The sequence below is a fragment of the Pomacea canaliculata genome, linkage group LG4 (genome assembly GCF_003073045.1).
Source record: "Pomacea canaliculata isolate SZHN2017 linkage group LG4, ASM307304v1, whole genome shotgun sequence".
NCBI lineage: Eukaryota > Metazoa > Mollusca > Gastropoda > Architaenioglossa > Ampullariidae > Pomacea > Pomacea canaliculata.
The window spans coordinates 14,534,854-14,549,119 of NC_037593.1; the positions used below are offsets into that span (position 1 = coordinate 14,534,854).

Here is a 14,266-nt window from a genome sequence, read left to right on the forward strand (position 1 = left end):
AAAAATTAAACTTGACATGAAGCGTGCATGAGTGAATACGTCCTTAAATTTAACACAAAGTTTCATCACGCATAATCACAATTCTCATTCATTTTTTTCTTGGTAATAATGATAAAAATAGGCTTTCCATTAGTAAGACGAGGTTACACGTCCAGGCCTGATTCATGTACAACGATTGACCTCTCAATGCCCCTCCAGTCCAAATCTTTTCCCGTCCCAGCGCACTGAATACACTGGTCACTTGACAAATAGTCTTTGAACGCAGGATAAAACATTGTCAGGGTTGGATTTGACAGATTAGTCTCTGATAACAACACAGGCATCGAACCGAATGGTGTGCACATCGAGAGCTTCGGCGACGATGCTGTAAAAACTCGGCTACTTCCCTTTTAAACAGTCAACTGAGAGCAAACTAATGTTCAGCTCACAAAATAACACGAAAGGTATGTACATTCATTGGGGATGCGCATGCTAAGGGAAGTAACCACAGCGATCACTTGCAGCTTTTAGGTATTACGTCCCTTATTCAACTCTAGATTTAATCTAGTGGAGGGACGAGGAGAACTTACACTTACAGGCTGGCAATTAGGAGGCGTTCACCTGCACACGCACGCACTCCTTTACTATTGTGCCTCATGGTGTAGCAGTGTGTGTAGGAAGTTATCTACCTGCTGTATACAGGCGGTGAGTTAGAGATGGCAGTCCGTTGCCGAGGATGAAAAACTAAACCGTTTTCTAAGCAGTCGTCGAGAATCTAGCAAATCCTTTGTTTTGAAACTACACAGACGACTGTGTGTAGAAAAAAATGTGATGGCGGTTATACACTTAATAACAAAACTATAGTTTGGAACATGAATCAAACTCGCGTGTTAATGTGTAGCGCAGACCTAGTATTCTTTGTAGACTGCTCTCTTTCTTTGTCTCTCTCACTCATATGAAACTCATGTTTTATATATATGTGTGTGTAAATAAATAGCATGCTAATACGGATATGCCATTTACTAAAAAAGCAAAAGTAATAAACTGGTGCTTTTTTTAAATCCACAGACAGACCGTGATCGAAACGTTCTAACATTTGTGCAACTTTGACATTGTTCCACAATAATCCTCTCGAGAAGCAGTAAACCTTAACTTTGAAGACATTACAGGAAAAAAAACATTTTTGGCAGTGTGTGTGGTTTCGCAGACTGCAGGACCAAAGACAAGAAGCACTTGCTTTCCAAACTTTCGACCTTCTCTCGGCCTTAACCTTTTTCTATGCTGTTCCTTCTTCCTTATCTCTGCGGCTTTGTTGGTGGAACTTTCCAGAGACTTCAGTGCCAGGAGGTTAGCATGAAGCAATAGTCAGACTGCACTGCAGGGCAAAGCCAGCAATCAGTCAGCAGAACCCTTGACCTGACAATGACCCTGCCTTCTGTTCTTTAACACATTCTAGTCTACAAGCCAAAACACAATCGTAAATCAAAAGGCTACAGTCCTTGAACCCTGCCCTTCCTGGGTTTTGCTTCCTGACTTTCTCTTTCACTCACACTCTGTGTGTGTGTGTTTTTTTTATAAAGTGTAGCAGATTTTCCCTGAGTCTTGTACGTGTATGCATCAACTACGAAAATTCCTTCTCCACTGCCAAGAGAAATTATACTGCTGTACTGCCGGCCTGAGAGAATCAACGTCACCCGTTAGAAGTTACAAGTCCTTGCCACCATCCAGCTTTTTCTTTTTCAATCTTTGGTGTTTGTAAGTCGATGAGAGCAAGGGGAAACGCGTGAATAAACAATAGGCAACGTGGCCGCTCATCTATATCAATTTAAGTATTTCAATTGCATTTTTCTGTCTAAATAAAGGACAAATAGTTATATTAAATTAGTGTGCACTCGCTCGCATGCCAATCGGTACACACAGTTCGCCGGATTCTAACCGAAATTTGCAGAGGATGTACTCTTTCTCTTTTCACCAACAGACAGTCCTAGATCAGTGGTTCTCAAAGTGTGGTCCGAGGACCACTAGTGGTCCGCGGGCATAAGTCAGGTGGTCCGCGGCTGACAGTCGTCATATGTCAGCAAAGTGATGTTTAAAGTGATGTATTCCTCGCATTAACATTTTAATTACAAAGAACGAGGTAAGTAGTTTTATGTCAACTTATTACTATACTACTGTCACAAAAGGACATTTAGATAGTTTTGAATTAAAATGAAACAAAGGCGGCAATTTAAATTTGAAATTCATAGTACAGACTGATTTTTAGGCCTTGGTGGTCCGCCATATTTTTTACTTAGGCCTTGGTGGTCCGCCATAGCTTTTACTTAAGTAAAGTGGTCCGCGGTCCGAAAAACTTTGAGAACCACTGTCCTAGATCATGTGCAGTTCATGAAAAAGTACTTATAAGAAATACACAAAGGAATTGTGATATTTATGGAATTTAGGAAGCAAATTTTACTTCTCTTTATGACGCCATCTTCAATTTTTTAGCAATTTTTTTTTTTTAATTCAGCAGCAGCAAACAGCTTTCGCCATCAATTTGCAAATCAATTTACTGTATATCACCGGATCGAGTTATTCAATTCGGCTGGGCAAGGGAAATAATTTACTGTAAAATAATTTATGATTATTTCAATGGTTTGCTCCCTTATTTCGTTTTTGTTTTTTTCTGCGTGATTTATTTCATAATGTAACAATCTGACCAATGTATCGTTCCAACGTGATCGCCAATAAGCGAGCGAAGTGAAACTTCAACTGCCAGGGAAACGCTCAAAAGAGAGAGAGAAAGCCAAAAGTGAAATGCCGGTAAACGAAGGATAAGCCTGTTAATAAACAATAAATGACAGCAAAACTGGCAAAAGGTCCCATCGGACGTCACGTCCGGAGAAGGGCTGCGGCTGCTGATTTAATCTCAGCATGTTCCAGCGGGACTTGCGTGCTTCAAATATAATTTAAAAATCTGCTTATTGTGTAAGCAAATTGAATCTTTAGCTCGTGTCGAGGAAGGGACCGAAATTTCATGGCATAAACTCGAGACATCATTTATTATGATAACGTAGACGACACTGGCACTTTAACAGTGAAATATCAAAAGTACAGGTTTTTAATAAATGTTTACAATCGTGCAAAGTCACTGCAGTCTTTCTGAAAAAGTTGATTCATTTTCCGTCATATTGCTAGAAATGTGTAGCGAACCTGACTGCTGACCACGTCCCTAGAGAGACCTCACGGATCGTCTGCGACATGTCTCATCCAGCTCGTCTGTCCAAACATCTTCCTTCATAGAAACCCTGTCAGAGAATTCAGAACCAACACGTTTTCTGTTCCTGAGGCTAGCCCTGACATGTTTTTAATGCTTCCCGACAGAGCAACGATTACTGTGTTGTTCTTTTCACGTCTTTCGCTAGTTGATTGATTTCGTCTTGAAAACGGAAAAGGTGCTAAAATTAACCTCCATTCTGGGACGTGTCCACGCTTAGAGAGTCCTTGAGCGATATCTTTGGTAACAGCAGTTCGTCAGTGACCCAGCCACGGCATCACCTTATCAAGACAAGCCGCTTGTGCAAACATTCCTCTTGGCGATTATCTGGAGCGATCTTTTCTCTGCCCGACACCCGTTTGTGCATGAAATGTTGTGTGTCAGTCGCAGGAATACGACCTGTTTGAGGACCTAGCCCAATGACATCATTTACCATGATGACGTAGCCCAGTGACATCATTTACTATGATGACGTAGCCCAGTGACATCATTTACTATGATGACGTAGCCCAATGACATCATTTATCATGATGACATAGTCAGAAGCACGGGTCCTTAATGAATTCGTCCAATCGTGCAAAGTCACGTGTAGTCTACCTTTACCGCTCTTTTCTCTTGTCTTCCTACACTGATTTGTTTTTTGTTTTATATCTTTATTTGTTTTTCAAGTATTGTAAAACTTAAAGCTCACATCATCTTTGCAGTCATCTGACGATGAACATGGTAACCCATTTTCTCAATTTTCTCTTTCTTTGTTAGTTTTTATCTTTACTTTTATTTTCTTGCAATATGTGACTTGCTTCTTTAAAAAAAAATATGTTACAGTTCGTGGTTCACTTTTTTTTTTTTTTCGTTTTTAGCTATGTCATATGACATGTGTATCTGTGTGTGTGTGTGCGCGCGCGATGCTATGAAAAAACGGCCCTTATGATTGACTTGTCAACAACTACACTTTGTTGGTCTGTCGGCTTCAGATGACATCAGTTAATTCAAAGAAGGGTGGAAGTGGACCCTCCGTGTCTGCTGGTCTTTACCTCCAATCCTCCTGCTATGATGCTGGATCTCATTCATCCTTCTGCCAGCGGCCCGTCACTACAAAGCTGCCACAGCCAGCAGCAAGTTTTCTGTCAATAGCTCTGTCACGTCTATAAACAGTGCTGAGGCAAGACAGTTTCCATTTCCGTCCGGAAAGGGCTGATGATTATGAGAATTGATACACGTGCATGAACAGACACAGATACACAATACACGCATGCATCCTACATCTATGCGAAACAACATGCATTTAATTCACTTTAAGCTGTATGGTCAATGCGTTTTGTGTCGCGGGGAAAGTGTTTATTAGCTGGAGTGAAAACTGTTCATTAAAACGTATAAAGTAGCCCCATGACCTGCCAATGTATTTCTAGGCTGGTGGCGCAGTGGCTAACACGCTTGTTACGACTGCAAGAATCGGGTGTCCTGGGTTCATATCTTGACTCCAATATCTTGATGCCTCTCTGTTTATGAGACACATGTTTACAGGAAAGACCGTCGATATCTTTTTTTTTTTTTGAAACACCGGTCTCTTCTAATGTATGTGTGCTTCCCAACTGTGTATGCATTGCGTGCATGTGTGTTTATGAAGGTACCCTTAAAACTTAAAAGGTGTTACCTCGTGCACCTACAAGTATGCGAAGCTCTTAAAGTTCGGCTTTTATGGGGAAAAAAGATGCTAGATTCATTGCCGCGTCCATCTTTCTGCCTTTCTTTCCTCACACCTGTCTAAAGTAGCCAGATGCCCATTCAACATTTGGGTTAGCTAGAGTAGATGTGCGCCTTACGGGTATCGAAGCAGATGTCGGTGCTGTGACCACTCGGCTATACTGGCTGTATCTCTTTGTCTCCAATACCAAGCTGCTCAAACACCAAAGGTCAAGGCCAGGTATCGGTTGCTGTGACTCTATGACCTTCTAGAACCTTTGTCTTGCCTTTCTTTTTCACATCTTCTTCCTCCCTTCCCTTCCGCTTTCTTCTTTGTCTCTCATATTGTTTGTTTGATGATTGTGCGTGTTAAAATTTTTCCTGGGCATTTTGGTTGGCTTGTGACTTGTTCCAGCACGTTCCAGCCGTAGAGTTCTTACACTCGACATCAAAGAAATTTTCTTTGGGAATTTTATATTCGTTGTAATTCATGCTTTGCGGGAACCGAACAGATCGACTTCCTTTGTTTTGAATTATGAGGGTACTTTTTGCTGTCCCGCTACTTGTCAGTCACCCAGCCTTGACGAAGACAAGGCAGTTGTAAACTTGTTAACAGTCGCGCGCATGCCCGTACAAAGCACGGCGGTAAGAACGAGGCTGGCTGAAGAGGAAGTGTAGAAGTGTAGAGGCCGTTTTGCACCAAGGTATGGGTCGCTAACTGAAAAGACTAGAAGCGATATTTTGTTTAATGTATCTTGTTTTGTTTGCGAACATTCTTTGTTTTCTTTCGAATTGATTTACGGGGTTCAACGGGCTCTAAAGCATGGTAAAAGGTGGAAAGCTTGTGTTCCACTGGGTAAACAGTATTCACTTGCTGAGGCTGTCTCACTTGTCTTGCAAATCACCCTCACACCCTGGCAACGTACCCTTCATTGGAGTCCCCGGGTGTGCCCCACAAAGGAACTAGGCCCCCGCCCGTCTCATATCGAAATAATGCAAGTGCATCGATCATCATTTTTCTCTACAACAAAAATAGTTTGTCCGACACAGTACTCTAACGCCATTTTTAGATGCAGCTGTCATGTCCTTTGTCGATAAACTCACAAGGGGCATTCTCCGAACAGCTGTAAAAATATTGTACGTCATACAAATAGCTGTTAAGATATTCTTCGACTAGAAAATAGCTCTATGGTCATTAGCTGCTTAACAGTTGTAACCATAATTATCCTGCCAGCCACACAGCTGTAACTATATACTGTCTCAGAAGACGTCAGCGACATTCTGAAATTATTTTATTCATAGTGTATTTACCGAAGGTTTGGGAAGTGCGGTGAAAATAAAAAAGAGCCAAAAAATAAATAAATAAATAAATAACAGTGCGTCGTTTCTTTTTTTCCAGTTTTGATCACTATCTTCAACCCTTTCTTGTTCGATAAGGAAACAAGTGTCGTTAAGGAGGTAAGTGGACGTGCTATATTGTGCTAAGGGAGCGAACAATCAGCATGCAGGTGTTGTATTTATAAACAAACAAATACTGCATCTCCTTAGTAATAGTAGATTTATGTAGCGCATTACTAAACATTATGGGGTATACAAAAACAGAGAAATGATCATCATCTAAAACACTGCTTGAAGGGAGAAAAAAATTGACAGTTATGATTTAGACCATTTTTGAAAGGTTTAAACGATTATGGGTTTTGAGTTATTCATGCTTGCGTGTATCTGTAAGTATATGTAGGTGGCAGTGGATGTATATATGCGCAGACAGAAAAAAGTAGAGTTAAAGCCACCATTAGCAGGGTGCAGTAGCACTATGATGTTCGCACAGTGCAGTAGCAGTAGTTTCATATATCTCTAGCATCTGCCGTGGAAGGTGGTGTGGTGGCGGTGAAAAGGCACACCTCCACCCTTTGTGCCCTGTAGACCTGCAAGGGACTTGAGTAAAATCTCAACCAACAGCATGCCTATTACTGCTGAACAAAGACAAGGAAAAAAAAGGTTAAAGAAGCAGAAAATATCAGCAGTTCTAACCAATAAAAAATCGTGCATTGACCACACGTGACCAAGCAACAGCAACTGTTACTGACACGGTACGTGCGCGTTCCGAATCACCCATATAACGTCCATCGATTTCAACAAAAATAACTTCCGGGATGGTGGGAACAGGTTATCAAATATCAAAGTCTGCAACAGTTCAAAGGCCGTTTTGACTTGTAGAAAAGATGTGACAAAGGCTCTGGGTGTAGAAAAATATTGATCGTTGTGGCAGCAATCTCTAGTTGAAGGCGTCTCGCACACAGCGACGTGCCCACGGGCTTGGGGCAAGTCTCTTCAGTGTCCACAGACTCACCGATCCCGTGAAGCTCTAGGCATCGACAGCGGATTCTCTCTCTCTCTGTCTGTGCGAGACTGAGCGGACGTCATTCTGAGGGAAATGTCCACCGAACCAGCAGCGGTGGGAAAGATATTTGGTTGGACGGAACATCTGCTCCGCGACCACGAGAGGCGCAGGAACGATAAGACAATACTGATGCGAAGGCAGTGGCTTATTTAGTACATCCCCTTGCTCATGAAGTGAATGAATTCTGAAAGACATTAAAACACATATACACACAGAGGAGAGGATACAATCAATAGCAAGCAATATGGAGGCTTACAGTCTGACTCTCTTTTCCCCGACCACCCCTTTGTTTTGCATTAATTGTAGCTTTGTGTTTTTCTTGTTTTAAGATGTTCCTGAACTAAATGTATAAAAGCTTGACTTGTACTCTATTACCCTTATCAAATAAGAATTGTTGTTCTCGATGACCTTTTCTTTCTTTCTGTATAAACATTGCTGATTTATAAAATGTTCGACGCCTATAGTGGCCTCTAGAGGAAGTTCAGAGTCCGTTGTCAGATAAATGTAAGGAGTCTTTGCCACATGACTTATTAAATACAGTGAATCTGAAGGGTACAGCGATAAGAACTTCTGCTGCTGCTTATTTATTACTACATGCATAAGTAATAATTATATATAATTGTATGCTCATATATAAGCATAAATATAATGTATACGTATAATTTCTAAGCTTGATACTAACCATTGTAGTCTATTTTTCCATCTTTGTCGGAGTCGGCTTCCTCCATCATTTTCTTCACCTCTTCTTCTGACATTTTGTCACCTGCCACAAGTAACGAACTGCAATAAAACTCTCTGGACGGCTAGAAAGTTTATCGCGATGTATGGGCATGACGACGAGTTACTAGTCTTTGCTTGCCATTCTCTGCATTGCGAACTTATTACTACTTTAATTCTAATTTAAAAAAATAAACGACCAGACTAACAAGTGGTCAAACTACCGATGATCATCCACAGGTGGTCGGCTTATCAACATCTATCATCAAGAGATGGATTTACCCGTATTCATTAACAATAGGTCGACTGACCAATGCCCATCACAAACCTGAACCTAACAGTCGACTTACCACTGGTCGTTCTCAAATTACCAATGTTCATAATTAAATCTTTAATTTACCGATGTTCATCATGACGCTTTTGAACTCGTCGACGTCGATGTACCCATCACCGTCACGATCGAAAACCTGGAAGGCATCCTTAAGCTCCTGAGACACTTCTTCCACGCTGGCCTTGTACAGCCCGTTCTTCGCCACAAACGCCTCGAACTCCTCGTAATCAACTGACCCGTCCTCTGGGGCACAGAGAAAAAAACATTTCGCAGTGAGTACAAACATAGATGCAGAGCCATTCATGAAAGCGTCCAGACTAGAGGTCAGTATTTATAAACATAGATGACACCCTTTGCACCGTCAGTGAGTTATCCGGTGTCGGTGTGATTCCACAAAACTAAAAATCTGAACAAATGTCTGCACGCTGTCTCTGATCATGGAGCGTGAACAACACAGCACTGATTTCGCGCACATCATTCAACAACACAAGCACAAACAACACTTGTTTATCACATCTAGCTATTGCCTAACTGTATTTGCCCTTGATATACGACAATTGTTCCAAGGAACCAGGGTATGGTCACGGTAGTTGCACTATTGCAACCACTCATGAAAGTTACTGGTTGATTTTGTGATTCTTAATGGCTTTGGCAATGGCTAATGGGAGGAAAAGGTCAAACTTACTGACGACACTGATTATTAATACTAAAATAAATAAAAAGTAAGAGCCATCCTCTATCCCTTTTTAGGCCTATAACAATTCAGGGACAGGAGACTAAAGGTCACACGCTTCTAGAGCCACCATTTTCATGAGGGCGGTGCCAATCTTCTTTCCCTCTCACTGCTTTCTCTTTCCCAACCCTCTATGGCAGAGGTTGGGGAACGTACGGCCCGCCAAGTTATTTTATCTGGCCCGCCAAGGCAATCGCAGATTTCAGTAAATCTAAGATTTTTTTCATAGCAGCATGATTGTATATTAAATAAATAATGATAACGATAATTTAAGGGACAAGCAAGGAGTGTCCATTACGGGATATGAGAGTTCATAGTGCGTTTGCTTCTCGTCGACTGCCCACCTATATAGATGACTTTGGAGAATTATGCATTCATGTGACCTTCACCCCAAGCCAAGGGTAGATCACTTCCGGTTTGATGTTGGCTGTTTATACGCGTAGCGTTCTTCGACTATGTCGCATCAAACATCAAAGTATTGTCGTCGTCGTCGTTGTCGTTGTCGTTGTCGTTGTTGTTGTTGTTGCTGCTGCTGCTGCTATACTTTCACTAAAAAAGTTTTGTTGCGATATTTTTTGTCATTGTCATAAATATCAAAATGGCTCTTGAAGAAAAAAAGAATTCCCGATCCCTGCTCTATGTAGTCAGATGCCCATTTCCGATAACTGGGTCGATTCAGGGAAGCTCGCTGTGCCACAAGAGTATCGACCGGCATACCTCCGTGTTCGGGCACCAGTGCTCTAACCGCTCGGCTATCCCCTTCCAGGTAAAATTAGTAGTTAGAAGCAGAACACCACTGTGGCAATCAGTGTAAAATTTAATTAACTTTGGATCAGTTTCTTAATCTTCACCCAAAGGAATATATAACAATGCAGGGAATGAAATGAGAGCGACGGGCAGGGACAGAAGACGCGTATTGGCTTTTCAAAGATTAGAATTGTTAAGGCCTATGTTACAGTTTTGTTGTACTTCTAAAAGCTTTGCTAAATTCAGTAAGTCATTGACTCACTCTTAGAGATCTGTTCAAGCATGGCGAACAAGCTGCATCTAAAAATGCCAGTTACTGATAACTCCGCAAATAGAAGCTATGCAGGGCACGCAGTGCATTATCCTTACCGTCAGTAAGTTCAAGTCTATCACTGTACACATATTTTACTGAAGTATACTATGGGATCTAGCCCGTGAACTAGGAGTTATTAAAAGAATGATTTATAAAAAGGGGTATTCGTGTCCGCAGACGGAAAACTTGTACCCATGTCATCAGGTTAGCAAACAAGGTTCTAAGCAAATGCCTAGAAAAAATTCTTGAAAAAAAATAGCAAATATGACAGCTGAAGTACAGCAAGGCAGCTTGAGTCAAATGGTGACGGAATGAAGGGTTAAAGAGAAGAAGATATTTTGTTTCCACCTCAGAACTGGCATGAGCATTGGGTCCGGCTCTGTCAAAAGTCCTGGATAATGCCAGCAGACCTTGGTATCTCCTGTCCATATGCAACGGTAATCATACAATTCAAGAAGAATGGTCAATCCTAACGACAATAGAGACACCAAAAGCAATCAGTCCAGTCCTAGTTTTATTGCCTGCACAGAAAAAATGTCTCCTGGGTAATGTCACAACACTGTGCTGTTTGTTTTTTTTTTCTCAGGGTGCTAAGATGATTGTACAATTTGACTTTTACTCACTGTCTGCATCCATGTTTTCCAGCAGTTCTTTGAGCTCCTTGTTGGAGGCGACTACGAACTGTCCGCGTAGCAGTGTCTCCAGCTCCGCCGCGTTGAGTCGGCCATCTTTGTCGTTATCCAGCACATCAAACGCCTCGCGTATCTCTGTGCAGGATGCATGACAATCAGAAGCAGGCAAAACACGAGAAAGATGCAGGATGTAGTAGTAGGAGACTAAACATGAAACGACACGAAAGGTGTAGAAATAGGAGCAGGTAAAACATGCAAGGATGAAGCAGGAGTAGAAAGAAGAAAAAGCAGAAGCATGAAACAATAAAGACCGAGAGGACTGTGGAAATGGATAGATGAACAATGATGTACAATGTACATCATCGAAACCATGCAGAGGGACTTGACAATCTTAAGTTATCAGCAAATCCTTACTATTCCTGATGCAGAACAAATTGTCACCGCAACTCATTCATTCTACGTGTTGCACACGTGATCAGTTCTGCTGGCCGTGATATTGTGTTGGCCTGAGATGACCTAAAACAGAGTGCCAACTGTACCTACTGTTGCTCTGTGGTAAAACAAAGTACACATGGTAGGAACTTAATTCACTGTAGTCAACAAGTATATTGTTACAGAAGGGACATGAGATTAACTAACAGAGCGTCTACGTGTACTCGAGTTCCCGTGACACAAATTATACTTAGCTGTATATGGCTAGCGTATGAGTATCTAAATATCTTACATGTAATTGTCCATGCGGACTAACAAAGTTGTATTGAATTGTACTTTGCTAATCTCGCTCTCTCAACATAAAGCCCCGTTCATAAGCCTCTTAGGTCAAATGTCGCCCTCGTTTTGTGTAAGTTTTGGAAATAGTATCTTGCCGAGTCATTAGAAAAACAAATTGCACTTCATTATATCTTTAACGGACTCTTGCTCGCGCCCTACCTACACCAAGAATAGCTGAAAGTAATACGACTTGAAGCCTAACAAACAAAACAAAAAATCCTGCTTCGGAATTAATTTTTCGCCCACTTTAGGACTTTCACCGCTAACATCAAAACAGGCTCTTATCAAAGACGATAAACACGAAAGCTGTAATCAGGCCTCTAGGACGACAGTTGTGAAATGAGCGATGGCATATTTATTGGATCTAACAGACCCTCGCATCGGACCGAGCGCACTGAAACACATTTGGGCGCGTTTGTCATCAGCTGGCGACTGGTTCCGCGACGGTTGAAATCCAGCCTGATATTGCTGCCACAGCGGGAGGAAAGGGACGGCTCCTGGGGCAACGGGAGGGACGGCATACAGCGAGTGACCATAAATATACATTTTACAATACTTCTCCCTGATGTGGTGCCCGGTTCGCCTAGAAACGAAGCCTTTGAGCTTTTGTGCTGGCAGGTAGGGCGTGTCGATACGGTGGCAAGTTGTGAATGAAAGGACTGAGCCCGCGCGCCCACGAACGTCAGCACGCGCCAACAGAAATATGCAGACATGGATAACCCGTGAGTGAAATAAAGAAGAATGGAGACATACACATACATTCACTCAGACATATACACGTGTGCAAACGCTTGAAGGTCTGGTTCAGCCTATCTCAGTCTAAGAAAAATAAAATTATCTCGACACTATTTTCTTTTGGTGATGATTAGTGTAAGTATTTGTACTTTTGCTTCTACGCCCTTTTTACATCGTTCTATGTCTTTTTCTCTCGCTCTTATTCCCTATTTCTCTCCTGTGTGTATCGCTGTTTCTCTCGGTCTTCTCTCTAACCCACTTTTGTATTATCTTGGTCTATAATCTTTTTCAATAGTGGAACCTGTTTCTGCTCTCCCCCTCCATCCACCTCTCCAGCAGAAAGGTCATTTATTCATCACCTACCTGTTCATTTATCACGAGCTCGTTTTTAACATGTAAGCGCCACTCTAGGCGGTTTGAAGGCTCGCTAGCAATGACCGCAGTCCTTCTCTGAACCTCGGCAGGAGAGAATAAATGGCAAGACGAAAACAAAGATCAGACAAAAGTGCTACCCGTAAAACCCGCAACACAAAAAAGAAGATCAAAGGTGCCGCACGTAAAAAATAGGTCCACTTCAGATTTTTGTGATTAAACACTTGACATTCACGGTAAAGTTCTTAAGGTCTGAGCAACGCGAAACCTTAAGTGATGCTGTTTGGCTAGCCACTACGTGACGACGGCTCTTGGCATCTCGATTGCCGGTAAAAGATCTGTCGAGGTCCCACAGGGGCCGGGTATAAGTGACGGAAGCGCGCCGCCAGGGTAAACTATTACTCAGACTATGGGTGTTCAGAGAGCTGCACTCCAAAGGAGTCACAGGTAGATCGAGTACCTGGTTAAAGACCTTGGGCACTTCCATTTCTGGTGTGCGTTCTAGTATATACCTGTGTACAAGCGTCAACTCACGAATTTTACCTATGTTATAGAAAATGGCAAGTTGTACTTAACAGATACTGACCTTCTGAATCGTCTCCGAAATATAGAGTCTTAAACGAACTGTTTACAAACAACCCTGTCTAAAACACCCGATTCTCAAATGCCCCCAAGTTTTGTATTCTTTCGCGAGTCACGTTTGTGCATCTTATTTACATGTGATCGCAGCACTCCCATATACAATCATGACGTATATAGTATTTTCTGTGAATGGTGATCTTTATATGTTTGTATACTGAAAATGGTAAGGAAAGTGGTATTCACCCAAATTTAGGAAAAGTGTAATTTGTCACGAGCATCACACAATCATGAGGGGAGAATGCATCCCGATAGTTCTTTCGAGACATTCACAGATTTTTTTTTTTTTCTCGTTAAATGTATTTTTGAGGACGAAGAGAGAAGACTGACCGATGAAATCTTTCACGCGGCTTGCAAACAGCAGCGATGGCTGGAGTCCTGATTTAGCACGCGTTGATTAATTGCAGGTACAAAACTCGTGCTGTGCAACCGGATATTTCATAAGAGACTGCGCATAAAACGTTGACATTTGCGGAGTGAATTTATGTTTTCATTATCTATCGATATCTGCGAAAAGTTTGAAGTACTGAAGTGAGTCTTTAAACACTTTTCGGCTCGCGTTACTTTTGTTTTTTTCTCTTCTTCGCTACCTTCATGTTGCTGTGTGCAGCAAGTGCTGTCGACTGTATCACTAACATTAAATGTCAGCCAAATACAGCTAGACATTGAAAGGGTTCTCCAATCGACGAGTAATAAATGTTATGGCATCTGGATATTTACCTGTTTGGAGAAAGCTTTGTTGCCTTCAAGTTGATAAAGAGATAAAGATAGTGTACTTTAAAAGCCAGTCCATAATATATTTTCTAAGAGACAGATGAGTTTTTTGGTTGTTTTATTTTATTTTTTTTTTTTTTTTAAATGAGACATTCTAAAATACTGGGTGGATAATCTATTTGCGACGCAAGTGCCTTCCAACATCCGAAGCACAGAATGAGATCGTTAAAGCTCTCGTTGGCT

The 14,266-nt window shown here is 41.7% G+C and overlaps 1 protein-coding gene across 3 annotated transcripts in view; it reads right to left on the reverse strand.

The window, feature by feature from the left end:
* Positions 1-6,193: 6,193 nt before the first annotated feature.
* LOC112562559 (neo-calmodulin-like) overlaps positions 6,194-14,266 on the reverse strand; it is a 28,442-nt gene continuing 20,369 nt past the window's right edge. For 2 of the 3 annotated variants that reach the window (XM_025235853.1, XM_025235854.1), the window contains 4 exons: positions 10,784-10,927; positions 8,437-8,610; positions 8,002-8,082; positions 6,194-7,503 (listed from right to left, as the gene is read on the reverse strand). In XM_025235853.1, the coding sequence (XP_025091638.1) occupies positions 7,469-7,503; positions 8,002-8,082; positions 8,437-8,610; positions 10,784-10,927 (434 nt within the window). In that variant the 3' untranslated portion in view covers positions 6,194-7,468. Of the gene's footprint in view, positions 7,504-8,001; positions 8,083-8,436; positions 8,611-10,783; positions 10,928-11,206; positions 11,309-14,266 lie in introns of all 3 variants that reach the window. The other variant, XM_025235855.1, reaches the window with a different exon arrangement.